Source organism: Xyrauchen texanus, chromosome 3 (assembly GCF_025860055.1).
Source record: "Xyrauchen texanus isolate HMW12.3.18 chromosome 3, RBS_HiC_50CHRs, whole genome shotgun sequence".
In the NCBI taxonomy this organism is placed as follows: Eukaryota; Metazoa; Chordata; class Actinopteri; order Cypriniformes; family Catostomidae; genus Xyrauchen; species Xyrauchen texanus.
Window position 1 is genome coordinate 18,064,080 of NC_068278.1, and position 14,085 is coordinate 18,078,164.

The 14,085-nt window shown below is 36.4% G+C and overlaps 1 protein-coding gene across 2 annotated transcripts; it reads left to right on the top strand.

Moving 5' to 3' along the window:
• The first annotated feature begins 3,976 nt into the window (after positions 1 to 3,976).
• lrrc8ab (leucine rich repeat containing 8 VRAC subunit Ab) lies at positions 3,977 to 12,473 on the top strand. Of its 2 annotated transcripts, none has more exons than XM_052112525.1 (4): positions 3,977 to 4,110; positions 4,715 to 5,012; positions 5,391 to 7,512; positions 8,388 to 12,473. In XM_052112525.1, the coding sequence occupies exons 3-4, from the start codon at positions 5,398 to 5,400 to the stop codon at positions 8,661 to 8,663; spliced, it is 2,391 nt and encodes a 796-aa protein (XP_051968485.1). In that variant the 5' UTR covers positions 3,977 to 4,110; positions 4,715 to 5,012; positions 5,391 to 5,397; the 3' UTR covers positions 8,664 to 12,473. The 2 variants fall into 2 exon arrangements, with proteins under 2 accessions (XP_051968485.1, XP_051968475.1); XM_052112515.1 differs by having other exon boundaries at positions 3,987 to 4,110; positions 4,619 to 5,012.
• The last annotated feature ends 1,612 nt before the right edge of the window (positions 12,474 to 14,085 follow it).

Genomic DNA, 14,085 nt, shown 5'->3' on the forward strand with positions numbered 1-14,085 from the left:
GCTTTTTAACTATTCCATCTCACCTCTGATGTTAAATAGCTGTAAGGAATTTACCAGAATGAAAAGGCCACCTGGTGTGGGAAACCACTGAGGTCACTGAAAAGCTTAAATCTCACAGCTATCAAATCAAAACTAACCAGTAACTTGAATGTCAAACATTAATTTAGTGTGACTTAATTATCTGAAAAAAATCGGTTCTGTACGTAAATTACAGGATAACGACTTTTCCTACTATCATTAATTCAAGCTTGATATACCACCTTGATGCACTAAGGGGCAGTCAGTGCTCCAGCAGTACAGGGAGCGCACCTCATCAAACCAACGAGCAGGCAGCATGGCCTTCCACAGATGATGTGTTCTTGTGCTCACTGACAGCTGGACCAAGCTAGAGACTATTTAGCCCGAGAAAAAGCAGTTGTATTAAAATAAATGGGAGAAATTGGAACACCAATATGGTGGATGTAGAAAAGGAAGTCACGCCTTTTGGTAAAAATATCCAATCACCTTTTAGATACAGACAGCTCCTGTCTGCATTATCTGGACCAGCCTGAAAAATATTACAATTAAATAAAAAATGCTTTAGCATGATCTGAGCTAAAGACTTAAGACCATTATTGTCAGATGTTACTGCTTATTTGAAATATGTACTTTGATCGTAAACTTAACCAACTGTTTTGGACCACCTTTCCCTATTAAAGTAGATAGACACTCTGCTTTTATGCCGCTTGTGTCCATAAAAAAATAGCTCCCCATGAGTGGAATGACTTGCCTTGATTTTGACTGAGCAAAAATAAGGTGCACTCAGTAACTTTTGTCTTTGTGTCATCATGCACTTACACTGACACTGAGCAACTTGGGTGCAGCATCATATAAAATCAATAGTTTTCAGTTTTAGATGTCATTGTAGAAATGTAGAATTCAGTCAGCCATGATTACTTTAATCAATGAGTGAAAGTGTCAAATAACCGGATGGTTACTGAGATTAAGCGAGTAATATACGGCTGTGTGGACCCTCTCCATGTAGAATAAAACAGCTTTTATAAGGTTACTGATATGACTGGAGACTTCATTATAATGCATACTTTTAATGAGGAAAACTTAACTGAGTGCACCTTTAAAACTATGTTTAATTTGACACAATGTCCTAAAAACATAGCGCTTATGAGTAGAGATGCTGAAAACTAGTAAAACGTGACACAACCAAAGACGCTTTAAAAGCACCTCTCTGATGCATTTACAAATAGAGCAGAGGGAAATAGGTAAATAATAGGGTTATATTTAAAATGGAAATAAAAAAAACTATATTTTCCCTTTTAAATACACTTTTTTTGTTTTGTCTAAATTTGTCTGTTGCCACCATATTATGTAATGTATTTGAGTTATCTGAATTAGAATATTTATAATTATACAGTATATACAGTATGATAGCTAAGTAAAATGTGTGTGTGCGTGTGCGTGTGCGTGTGTGTGTGTGTGTGATTTTATCACTACTCCTGGTAAAGGCAACGCACCATTTGTACAGGAAATAACAGTGTCTACAACAAAATAATTATGTGTTATTCTGTTACTCTGTTAGCAACATAGAATTGTAGTTTATGTTTAGTCTTTCCTCACTGTTTCATTTCATTAAATGAATAGTTCACCCCAAACATTTTGTTCAATTACACACCCTCATTCCATCCAAGAAGGACTTAAATATTGATCTGTTTCTCTCCCACACCCATCGTATCGCTTCTGAAGACATGGATAAATGACTGGATTTGTGTGGTTTACTTTTATGCCATTTTTTGAGCTTCAAAGTTTTGAACCCTGTTGACTTTCATTTTATGGACCGACAGAACTGAGATATTCTTCTAAAATATTTCATTTGTGTTCAGCAGTAGAAAGAAAGTCATTCACATCTGGCATGAGGGAGAGTAAATAATGAGAGAACTTTTGGGTTAACAATCCTTTTAATGGTTGATAAACACAACATAGGATGATAAAGAAAACCAAATGATTAGTCTGTAGGGCAATGCTACGCATATCTTATATTAAGCAAAGTTGGGCCAAGCAATTTCTGGGGATTTGTTGACATAACCTTTATCCTTTTTGGATGAAGTGGCCTTGTTCAAGCCTTCCGCTGTGGGAAATGTAAACATTGACACATGGAAGGCTGCTTTCGCCTGGCACTGTCCCTTGATGGAGGTGTAGGTATGAATCAATCCTTATTGCTGATCTGAGATGATTTCACTTGTGATGTGTGGAGTTATGGTTTGGAAGAAGATCCTGGCCCTAGATCAGCGTAAAGGGCAGTTTCTACCAAGAGGAAAAGAAAAACTTTCATAAAGAACACACAAGCAAAGATATATTTGCATACGCAAAGAAGGAATGGTGTACACAATATATAGTAAATGGAAAGCAACATAAACATTAAGAACATTGCTAGCATGAAATGATGGCGTGAGATTTTAAGGACTGTCTTATTTGTTTTAATGGTTCTTATGTCCTTGACACAAACATTGCTTTTACTTTTCATTTTAAAAGTTAATTTAAACTGCACTTTGGGTTTACAATACCCACAAATTATTTTTTAATTAAGTTACAATGCTGTGACACTAAAATGGCATTATAATTTCCACATGTGCTTTTACTTGTTCCAAATACTGATTATGCAATCAAAATGCCACAGAGGGAGTTTCTTATTGGCAACATCATTGATTCAGCAAAACAGGCTCACTTAGATTTACTATCATAACTCTGTATCTGTTGTTGATTAGTTGCCCTTGGGCAAATGTCATTATGAAAAAAATCTACCATTTAGCTACCATTTAAAATCTACCTGTAAATTAGTTTTTAAAAAAAATTCAACAAGTATAATCAGCAATTAAATCACTAAATACATGGCCCGATTACAAACCAAACCAACAAAATGTGTATAATGGTCTCTCACACTCTTTCTCCCTCTCTCTCCCTTACAAACACACGCCTTCCTGTCTGTCTGTCTGTCTGCCTATCTATCTGTATGCAACTTTACTGAATCCTTGTCAGTTAGTGACCCAATACAAATGTACTGCTCATAACTTCTTTGTTAACACTTTACACTTTGTTTACATTAGTTAATATGGACTAAAAATGAACAACACTTTTACAGCATTTATTAATCTTGGTTAACGTTAATTTAAACATATAGTAATAATTTTTTTAATCAAAAGTTGCATATGTTAACATGAGCTAATGCATACATGAACAACAAATGTATACATAATGAACACAATGAACAATTGTATTTTTATGAACTAACATTAATAGAAATGAAAAGATGCCGATAAAAACATATTTTGTTCATTGCTCATAACACCTAATGCATTAGCTATTGTTAACACATGGAATGTTATTGTTAAGTTGTCCCACACTGTCGTTTTCTTTCTTCATCAAACCATGATTGATGAATGTAATTCAATATAAGTCTGTATTATGTATTTATTTAATTACTTCCAACAAGACTACAGAGGACAATGATATTTAAATAATTTATTTAAATAAGGCACAATATGAAAGAAATTTTTTTTTACAAAACCAATATGTTAATATGGGATGTTCACAACTTTTTTAATGGAGACAATTTTCTCACAAAACAACCGCACACATTTTAAAATTGTGTTTGAATTTAAGGCACCTTTAGAAGTTTATGAATGTGATATTTACCCCTCATACAAGTACATTTTGCTAGATTAAGCATTTATCAAGGAAAAAAACAATACTGACTGAAATATAAATCACAAGAAATAAAGATGGTTCATTTTGACACCAAATCACTTGGTCAGAAAGTAGAGGAATACGGTGTTTTAGAGCTCCTTGAGGAACACAACACGAGACAAACGTAAGGACGGTTACAATAATTGAGCGCGATTCAGTCCAGTTAGTGGCGCTAATGAGACATGAAGCTCAAGCCCAAACTCAGTTAGCACTGCCCTCTAGTGTAGTGAATTGACTATGAAAATTACATTTGATCCCTGCGGAGATTGTTTTTGCGCTGTTTGTCTTGATTTGGCTACTTTCCTTTCTTGCTATTAAAGCGCTGCTGTCCGTCGATAAACACATGGAAAATGAGGTGCAACGCGCAGATGGGTGAGTACATGCTACTGTCAAACGTCTAACTGTTTTTATAACAAAGACACAGTGTCCCGTTATACAAAGACATCCAGCAAACTAAAGACAAGACATGCAGCATTTGATTCATGTCCTGAGCTGCGAGTCTGATTGTAAATCGAGCAACATAAACAGTCGGCAATGGACCTTTGTATTTATTAATTTGCTAGTTATTGTTTTCCAAACAAACATAAGCTATATTGGTTGGTGACTGGTGTCAGGGCTTGTCGGTGGGGGATTCGGCATATCTAGCTGAGAGGATTCAGAATTGAACTGGTTTAATCCAGTTGTCTAGTCTCGTAGTGGTTGGTCAACATCTTTATCACCTCCCCATTTTACATGTCTTTCAACCCTCTGTTATTAAGACATAGAGCAAATCATTATGTTTTGTGTCTTATATAATTGTATATATGTTATTTCATGTAATCACAATGTTTCCAATAAAGAGGAAATATATACATTTTCAACCTGTTCCTTTTTCCTTCAGAGGAAGACAGCAGTTGAAAATGCTTTGAAAAAGGCTCTCAGAAAATACTAAGTGCAAGCATTGGACATTGCATTGTATGCTGTTTTATCACGACAGGAAACCTGTGTCCCGTCCTGATAAAAAATGGACTGCGATGAGTGCCAGTTCCTGACTGGACATGTGGACTGTTAGGTAAGATCCAACAGAGGAGACAACACTTCAGACACGGCCCTGCCCAAGACAAACAGGATCCGAACCCTGGGGGTCATGGACTCTCCATAGCCAGAGGAGACAATTCTTCAGTGTTATAATCAGGAATCGCTTATAATAGATGACAAGAAAGCCAAAGTGTTATTTTGGCGGAGTCTTTTTTTGTAGCAGCCGCTGCCAGAGAAGACAGCTGTCCTCGATTTTGGTAAAATAGTTTTCATTTGTTTATGTTGGGAGATATAATTTATATAATATAGTTAGTTTATGAGAATGGGACAGTGTTAAAGAGATAGTTCACCCAAAAATGAAACACAAAAGATTTTAGGCAGTATGTTAGCCTTAGTCACCATTCAATTTTATTGTTAAGTGAATGGTGACTGAGACTAAACATTATACCAAATATCATTTTTTGTGTTCTATAGAAGAAAGTCATGGGTTTGAAACATCATGATAAGGGGTAAATGATGACAGAATTTTCATTTTTGGGTGAACCATACCTGTAAGGACATTAAATTAGTAATCAAATTATTTGAATAATGATTCAAATATATATGCATGCCAAATTGTTTTTATTTCCTTACAGATAAATCATGATCCCCATAACTGAGCTGCGCTATTTTGTGGATACGCAACCTGCATATCGCATTCTAAAGCCATGGTGGGACGTCTTCACAGACTATTTATCAGTCATCATGCTGATGATTGCTGTATTTGGCGGCACACTTCAGGTCACACAGGACAAGATGATCTGCCTACCCTGCAAATGGGTGGTTAACAAGACTTGTAGAAAGTATTTAAATTCAACTTTTTCTGTGCCCTTGACTCTCGAACCTCAAGGAATCCAGTATGACCTTGATCGTCACCAGTACAACTATATCGATGCTGTATGCTATGAAAACAAGCTTCACTGGTTTGCTAAGTATTTCCCATATTTGGTGCTGTTGCATACGCTCATCTTCCTGGCTTGCAGCAACTTCTGGTTCAAATTCCCTTGGACAAGCTCTAAATTGGAACATTTTGTGTCTATTCTTTTGAAATGTTTTGATTCGCCATGGACCACACGAGCTCTGTCTGAAACAGTAGTGGAGGAAAGTGACCCCAAAGCTCTGGTGAAAATGAATGGCTCCTTTGATAAGAAGGCTTCATATGTCAGTGAGGACGTTGAGGCGAGTGTTCCCATGCTGTCAACAACCAGGTCTCGTTTTGAACAAGGAATTGTGGACCACTCTGAAACTGGTGTCCTGGACAAAAAGGAGGGTGAACAGGCAAAGGCATTGTTTGAAAAGGTGAAGAAGTTTCGAATTCATGTCGAAGAGAGCGACATAGTGTACAGACTCTACATCCGACAGACTATCATCAAAGTAGTTAAATTTATCCTTATAATCTGCTATACAGGTTACTATGTCCACAATATTCAATTCAGTGTTGACTGCAGTGTGGATATTGAGAATCTCACAGGTTATCAAATGTACAATTGTGCCCATCCCTTGGCCACTCTCTTTAAAATCTTAGCATGCTTCTACATCAGTCTAGTAGTTGTGTATGGGATGATCTGCATGTACACCCTTAGCTGGATGCTACGACGTTCGCTCAAGAAATATTCTTTTGAGTCTATCAGGGAGGAGAGTAGCTATAGTGACATCCCAGATGTGAAAAATGACTTTGCCTTCATGCTGCATATGATTGACCAGTACGACCCCCTTTATTCCAAACGATTTGCAGTTTTCCTCTCAGAGGTGAGTGAGAACAAACTTCGCCAGATGAACCTTAACAACGAGTGGACTTTAGACAAGCTTCGGCAGAGGATAACCAAAAATTCACAAGAGAAGTTAGAGCTGCACCTATTTATGCTCAGTGGAATTCCAGACACAGTTTTTGACGTGGTAGAGCTGGAGGTTCTGAAACTTGAGCTCATCCCTGATGTCACCATACCACCTATCATTGCCCAACTAACCAGCCTCAGAGAGATGTGGCTCTACCACACACCAGCCAAAATCGAAGCTCCAGCCCTGGCGTTTTTGAGAGAGAACTTGAAATCACTGCATATCAAATTCACTGATATAAAGGAGATCCCTCTGTGGATCTACAGCTTGAAGAACCTAAGCGAGTTGCATCTGACTGGGAACCTTAGTTCTGAAAACAATCGCTACATTGTCATTGACGGTTTACGAGAGCTGAAGCGACTAAAGGTTTTGAGACTAAAAAGTAACCTTACAAAGCTGCCACAGGTGGTTACTGATGTTGGAATGCACCTTCAAAAGTTGTCCATCAACAATGAAGGCACCAAGTTGATGGTGCTCAACAGCTTGAAGAAGATGGTGAACCTGACAGAGCTGGAACTCGTCCGCTGTGATTTGGAACGCATACCACATTCCATCTTCAGCCTGCACAACTTACAGGAGATTGATCTTAAAGACAATAACCTCAAAACCATTGAGGAGATCATTAGTTTTCAGCATCTTCATCGACTTGTTTGTCTGAAACTGTGGTATAATCAGATTGCGTATGTACCCATCCAAATAGGTAAATTGACCAATCTGGAGCGCCTCTATTTGAACCGCAACAAAATTGAGAAGATGCCAAATCAGCTCTTCTTCTGTCGGAAGCTTAGGTTTCTTGATCTAAGCCATAACAATCTAACTGACATCCCATCTGAAATAGGACGATTACAGAACCTTCAGTACCTTGCTGTAACTGCAAATAGGGTAAGTTTGGGGATGAACAAAAAGTAAAGTGGGGAAATTCACAAAAGTGTTGCGCCATTTATGCGCATGATATTTCAATCTTATTTCAGTTTAAGTAAACAGCGCTGCGTCTTGAGTATTTAAGTATTTGTCATTCCTTTCCATGCAAACACACCTCCTTTCTATGTAAATTCGGTTTATTATTGATTGCACTTTAGTCACAAAACTCTTGTGCTATTGGCCCAACGCAATGAGCGGCACATGTATACCGCCTGAGGAATGCAGGTGGTAAACTAAAATGTATTTAAAAAAAATACATTTGTGTACATTTTAAAATCGATTACAGCGGCAGTAATACATCTAATTATGATCAAATGATGGCTAAGAGTGTTATAACATGTTACATATCCAGATGCGTGGTGTGGTCAAGTGCACTTTCGGGATGTTAAAGAGACGATTTGGGTGTCTGGATAACAGAAGTGGAGTAATGTAGTACAGTTGCGGCATAATGAGCCAGATAGTGGTGGTTTGCTGCATCCACTGCTATATAGTGGTGAGAACTGGCCCACAAAATCATAATTTCGGCATGCAAATTGAATTCGGCACATATTTTGTGGCCGTATTTGCACTGCTGCCTGATCTGCATAGTTTTGTGAATCAAGCGTTAAATCAGCGCAGACAGCACATGCAACTAAACTGCTTTTACTGGGCGCAATCTATTCTTAGTTAATTTCCCCCATAGTGTTCTTATGCTGAAATGCAAGTTGTAGATTTTTGTTAATTACTTAACATTATTCAAGTAGTGGAAAGAGGACGATCCATGGGTTAATGTGCACTTTACTCATCTGTGTATTTTCTGATCTCTACCCTCTTTTCTACTTTCATTTTGACCATAGATTGAGGCTCTTCCCCCGGAGTTGTTTCAGTGTAAGAAATTGCGTACACTGAACTTCGGAAACAACTGCCTGCAGTCCCTGCCCTCTCGGTTTGGGGAGCTCACCAGTCTGACTCAGCTTGAGCTGAGGGGCAACAGGCTTGAGGGCCTGCCTGTAGAACTTGGGGAGTGCAGATTGCTGAAGAGAAGTGGCATAATTGTGGAGGACAATATTTTCAACACTTTACCATCAGAGGTCAAAGAGCAGCTTTGGAGGAATGAAAAAGAGGCTGCTTGAAATCAAGATGCATAAATCTTAAAGCACTGCACTGTGTGAAAAATTTATGAAATGCTGTGTGGAGGGGAATTTTAACAAAGCAATACAAAAGTATTAAATTTGTCACTTTTTTCAGGGGTGAGGATGTTTCCTGGAAGACAAAGGAAAAGAAATACTTTAAGTATTGTAAGCCATGTAATGTTTTAGTGATACAGAAGACATTTTCTGTAACCCAGACAGCAATGACATTTCTGCTGTTATACAGTGCAGTGAAAATGTATTTGCCGCATCCTGATTTCTTCTATGTTTGTCTATATCGTATACTAAATTGTTTCATAAATTAAAATAAAATCTAACATAAAACAAAAGCAATCTGAATAAACACAAAAAAAACATATTTTTAATTGATAATGTTATTTATTGAAGCAAAAAAGTTATCCAGTACCAACTGGGCCTGTTTGAAAAAAGTATTTGCCCCCTTAATTGCTCCCCAAATCTATGAAACTGTATTCATAATAGGGTTCAGCTGGACTAGACACATCCAGGCATGATTACTGCCAGCCCTGTTCAATCAAATCAACACCTAAATATAACTTTTTCAGCAGCATGAAGTTGGATAAAAGGTCTCACCCAGAAGCACACTATGCCAAGGTTGAAAGAAATTCCAGAAATGATGAGAAAAAAGGTGATTGAAATACATCAGTCTGGGAAGGGTTAAAAAGCTTTCAAAGGCTCTGGGATTCCAAAGAACCACAGTGAGAGCCATTATCTCCAAATGGAGAAAACTTGGCACAGTAGTTAACTTTCCCAAAAGTGGCCATCTTTCCAAATTCCTCCAAGAGCACAGTGACGACTCATCCAGGAAGTCACAAAAAAGCCAAGGACAACATCCCAGGAACTGCAGGCCTATAAAGGTCATCAATAAATGTCACTGTTCATGACTCCACTATCAGAAAGACACAGGCCAAAAATTCCATCCATGGAGGTGTGGTGAGGCGATAACCACTGCTAACCCAGAAGAACATTAAGGCTTGTTTGAATTTTACCAAAACACACCTTGATGATCCTCAAACCTTTTGGGAGAATGTTCTGTGGAACTGTTTGGAAGACAGTACCGTTAAATCTGGCATAAATCAAACACAGAATTCCACAAAAAGAACATCATACCGATGGTCAATCATGGTGGTATTCTGATGGTGTGGGAATGCTTTGCTGCTTCAGTGCCTGGGCAACTTGCAATAATTGAGGGAAACCTGAATTCTGCTCTATCAGAACATCCTAAAGGAGAATGTCCTATCATCAGTCAAGTGCAACTGGATTGTGCAGCAGGACAATGATCCAAAGCATAGGAGTAAGTCCACCTCTGAATGGCTCAAAAGAAGCTAAATTAAAGTATTGGAGTGGCCTAGTCAAAGTCCTGAATTGAACCCAATTGAGATGCTGTGTAAGGACATTAAACTGGCAGTTATTGCTCAAAAACCCTCCAATGTGGCTGAAATGAAGCAGTTCTGCAAAGAAGAGTGGGCCAAAATTCCACCACAGCATTGTGAATGACTAATTTCCAGTTATCGCAGGCGTTTGGTTGCAGTTGTTGCTGCTACAGGTGGCACAACCAGCTATTAGTATAAGGGGGCAGTTCTTTTTTCACATGATGATATACCTGTAGGTGTTGGATAACTTTTTTGCTTCAATAATATACATTTATTTGAAAACTGTATTTTGTGTTTACTCAGGTTGCCTTTGTTTTATATCTCGTTTGAAAATCTAAAACAATTTGGTATGAAAAATACACAAAAATATAAGAAATCAGGGGGCAAATACTTTTCTACAGCAATGTACATTGAGAATGAGTGAGCAGACTAAATATTACATCTTGACTAAGGTGCTGTTCATGTTGGCCTTAATTAAAATACACAACACAATTTTATGAATATTGCATTTTATTCTAAACATTTGAATGGATTTTTTAACTTGTCTAACCGTGTAAGTGTTGTCTGAAATGCTGTTTGAGCGCGTTTACATACACACCAGTGCACTTATTACTCCCAAAAAAGCAGCCTTTTAAAAAATATCTGACAAAGCAAGAAATCTGCGTTTTATTCTCTGCTTTTGACATTTCAATCTGTGAAAATATGTGCAGACATTGGATAAGCCAGTAAATACGCTGGTTATGGTGTTTACATGCTATGCAAAATTGGTGTAATGGCCAAAAATCTACCTGTGTTGATCGGTTTATTCTTACAACGTTTATGATCTTACACCGATAAAGGAAAGCCGTTTAATGCGTTTACAAGACTACACTTGGCTTATTAAGCATAATCAGTGTAAGAACTTGCATGTAAACGCGTTCATTGATTGCCTTTTGCTTATCTATGTATCAGTACTCCCCATTCAACCCCATCAGAGTTGACTGTTTCCTGCTGTAACATCTATTAAGCTTTCTTTGAAATTATTGGGCGATGTTGTTCAAATTACTCCACCTTGATCTGTTGGGGTTAATATATTTTAAAAACATAGAGAATGCTTAGTAAATGCTTGTTTTTTCAAACATGCACTACGAGTTATCTTGCAGAATAAAATGCTGTACAGCCTTTTTCTCACACTTACTATGTAAAATGCAAGTAACCTCTGCTGCATGAATTATATAATTCCTTAAATTTCAAAGGTTTAGGGAAATTTATAATTCAGTATTCAGTGCCCTTTCACTTAATCTTAGTGAGTTTGTTATTGTCTACTCTACTGTGTAAAAAAAGGACTTGTTAATCCCTGTAATGAAAGTTCAGTAATGTGTGTTAACTGAATACAGTATGTTTGGTTGCGTGAAGTATTTGCAGTATTTATTACTTGATGCAAAAACGAAAGATAACATTGAAATATTGTGCTACAGACATCTACATGTTTTTATTTGTATTAAGTATATTACTATTACAAATAGTTTTTCAAGAAGTTTGCCTTTCAAGAAGTCTGCTTGATTACATTACACTTTACAAATATACAGCACCTTGTTTTCACCAGACTGCTCACTTTGAAATGCCTTGAATTATCAAATAAGAATTTTCTAACAAATAGTTTACCATTTGTTGTAATGGTAGATTATCCATTTGTATTCTGTTGCCCGGCATGTAAACTTTCACATGGAAAAACTTAAACTTTGCACTAAACCTTCTTCCAGCTTATTCTCATGTCATGTTATTCTCAAGACATTGCATGACAACACACTGTTAAGAAGACAATCAGTATTTCGTGAAATGTTGTGTATGTGCAATGCAGTGTTGTGAGTATGTTAGACATTGACTGAATTATAACTAGTTTTCAGTTTTGAATACAGATTAATACTGTATGCTAGTATGCCTCTAGTAGATTAACCTTGCTGTTTTGGCTTGCTATTTTAATAGCCATATTCAATTTGACAAACATGTTACTTTTGAAAGGTTATTGAACATATTGCATATTGTTTATTACCTCAAGTATGAAATAGTTTAGGATTTATTACATTTTTCAATATATCCACATTGGAAGCTAAAGCTAATACAATATCAGATCGTATTAATACTCAGGTAAGTGCCATTCAACTTTGTACACTTGCAGCTCAGTCAAAGTTTTGTGTTTGTTTTTTAAAATTGTGCTTAAAACAAATGATGCCATGTTTATTCTTCCAGTGTTAACATTGAACCATTTGTTATATTTATGGATGATGATGGATTATATGTATTATGTAAACCCAATTTTTTGTTAAGTATATTATGTAAAATTTGAATTAAATACCACCAACTGTATCAAGCCATACAGAGTGAATAAACACTCTGTATTCTCCAGTGTGAATAAAATTCACTACAAGTATTTTTAGTATTTGTACTGATTCATTTTATTATGAGTACCTTAAAATACTAAATAAATGAATTGATTTCTTTCAGCCTTATCAGCTGTTATAAATGCTGTAGTACATGAGCAGTATGCAGTAACAGGCTACTTGAAAGTATTTACAGAACATTTCAGGGTTTTTATTTTACTAGGATAGCCAGAGGCATTCTCGTTTAGAGAAGAAAAAAAAACGTTTCTTGTCTTGATGTGCCTGATTTGTTATGAATTTTTCTTCACACTCTGGCTTCTTTTGGGTGAACATTTGTATTTGAGTTAAGATTTTTTAATTCCGTTTTTTACCTTGTAGCCTATAATTATTGTGAAAATTATTTTGATATATATTATTATAAAAATAATAATAATATACGGACATAGAGTAATAATCACAATTGAATAAATATATAAATAGGCTACAAAGGAATCTTAATTTTGAAAAGACATTTGAAGCATAAATTATATATATATATATAGATAGATAGATAGATAGATAGATAGATAGATAGATAGATAGATAGATAGATAGATAGATATAGATAGATAGATAGATAGATAGATAGATAGATATATTTCTATATAAAAATAAAGGAAACATAACTAAAAAATATATAAACTCAGCAAAAAAAGAAACATCCCTTTTTCAGGACACTATTTTAAAGATAATTTTATAAAAATCCAAATAACTTTACAGATCTTTATTGTAAAGGGTTTAACAATTAATGAACATGCACCTGTGGAACTATTGTTAAGACACTAACAGCTTACAGACGGTAGGCAAATAAGGTCACAGTTATAAAAGCTTAGGACACTAAAGAGTCCTTTCTACTGACTCTGAAAAACATCAATAGAAAGATGCCCATGGTCCCTGCTCATCTGCATGAACTTGCCTTAGGCATGCTGTATGGAGGCATGAGGATTGCAGTTGTGGCCAGGGCAATAAATTGCAATGTCCGTACTGTGAGATACCTAAGACAGCGCTACAGGGAGACAGGAAGGACAGATGATCGTCCTCGCAAAAAATCTTTGATGTCCAGTCTCACAGCCCACAGCACATGCCTGATATAAGCGTGTGTGTGTGTGTGTGTGTGTGTGTGTGTGTGTGTATATGTATAAATTACATTGTGGGGACTAAATTTCCCCACAAGGATATAGTAAAGCCTGAGATCACCTACATTGTGGGGCCCAGCCAGCAGTCCCCATGAGGGAAATGGCTTAGTAAACATACTAAACTATGCAAAAATGTTTATGAGGTTTAGGGATAGGGTTAGGGGATAGAAATTCTCATTAGATCTTTATAAAATCCATAAAATGCATGAAAGACTATGGAGAGTCCCCACAATAATATACAACTGTGTGTGTGTGTGCCTACTGTAGGATAATTAATGCTGTCTTAAAGTAATAGGGTGGGCATAGTTTTTTGTTTGTTTTTTTTACCTTGTATGACGTCATTTGATAATTAAAAAAAAATGAATGCCATTATTTTGTAAAACATCCTTACTGTACATTATTTTTCACACCTGCCTAACAATTTAGCAAAGTGATATTTATATATTACGGGAAAATCTTAAAAGGTGGCACTGTGTAA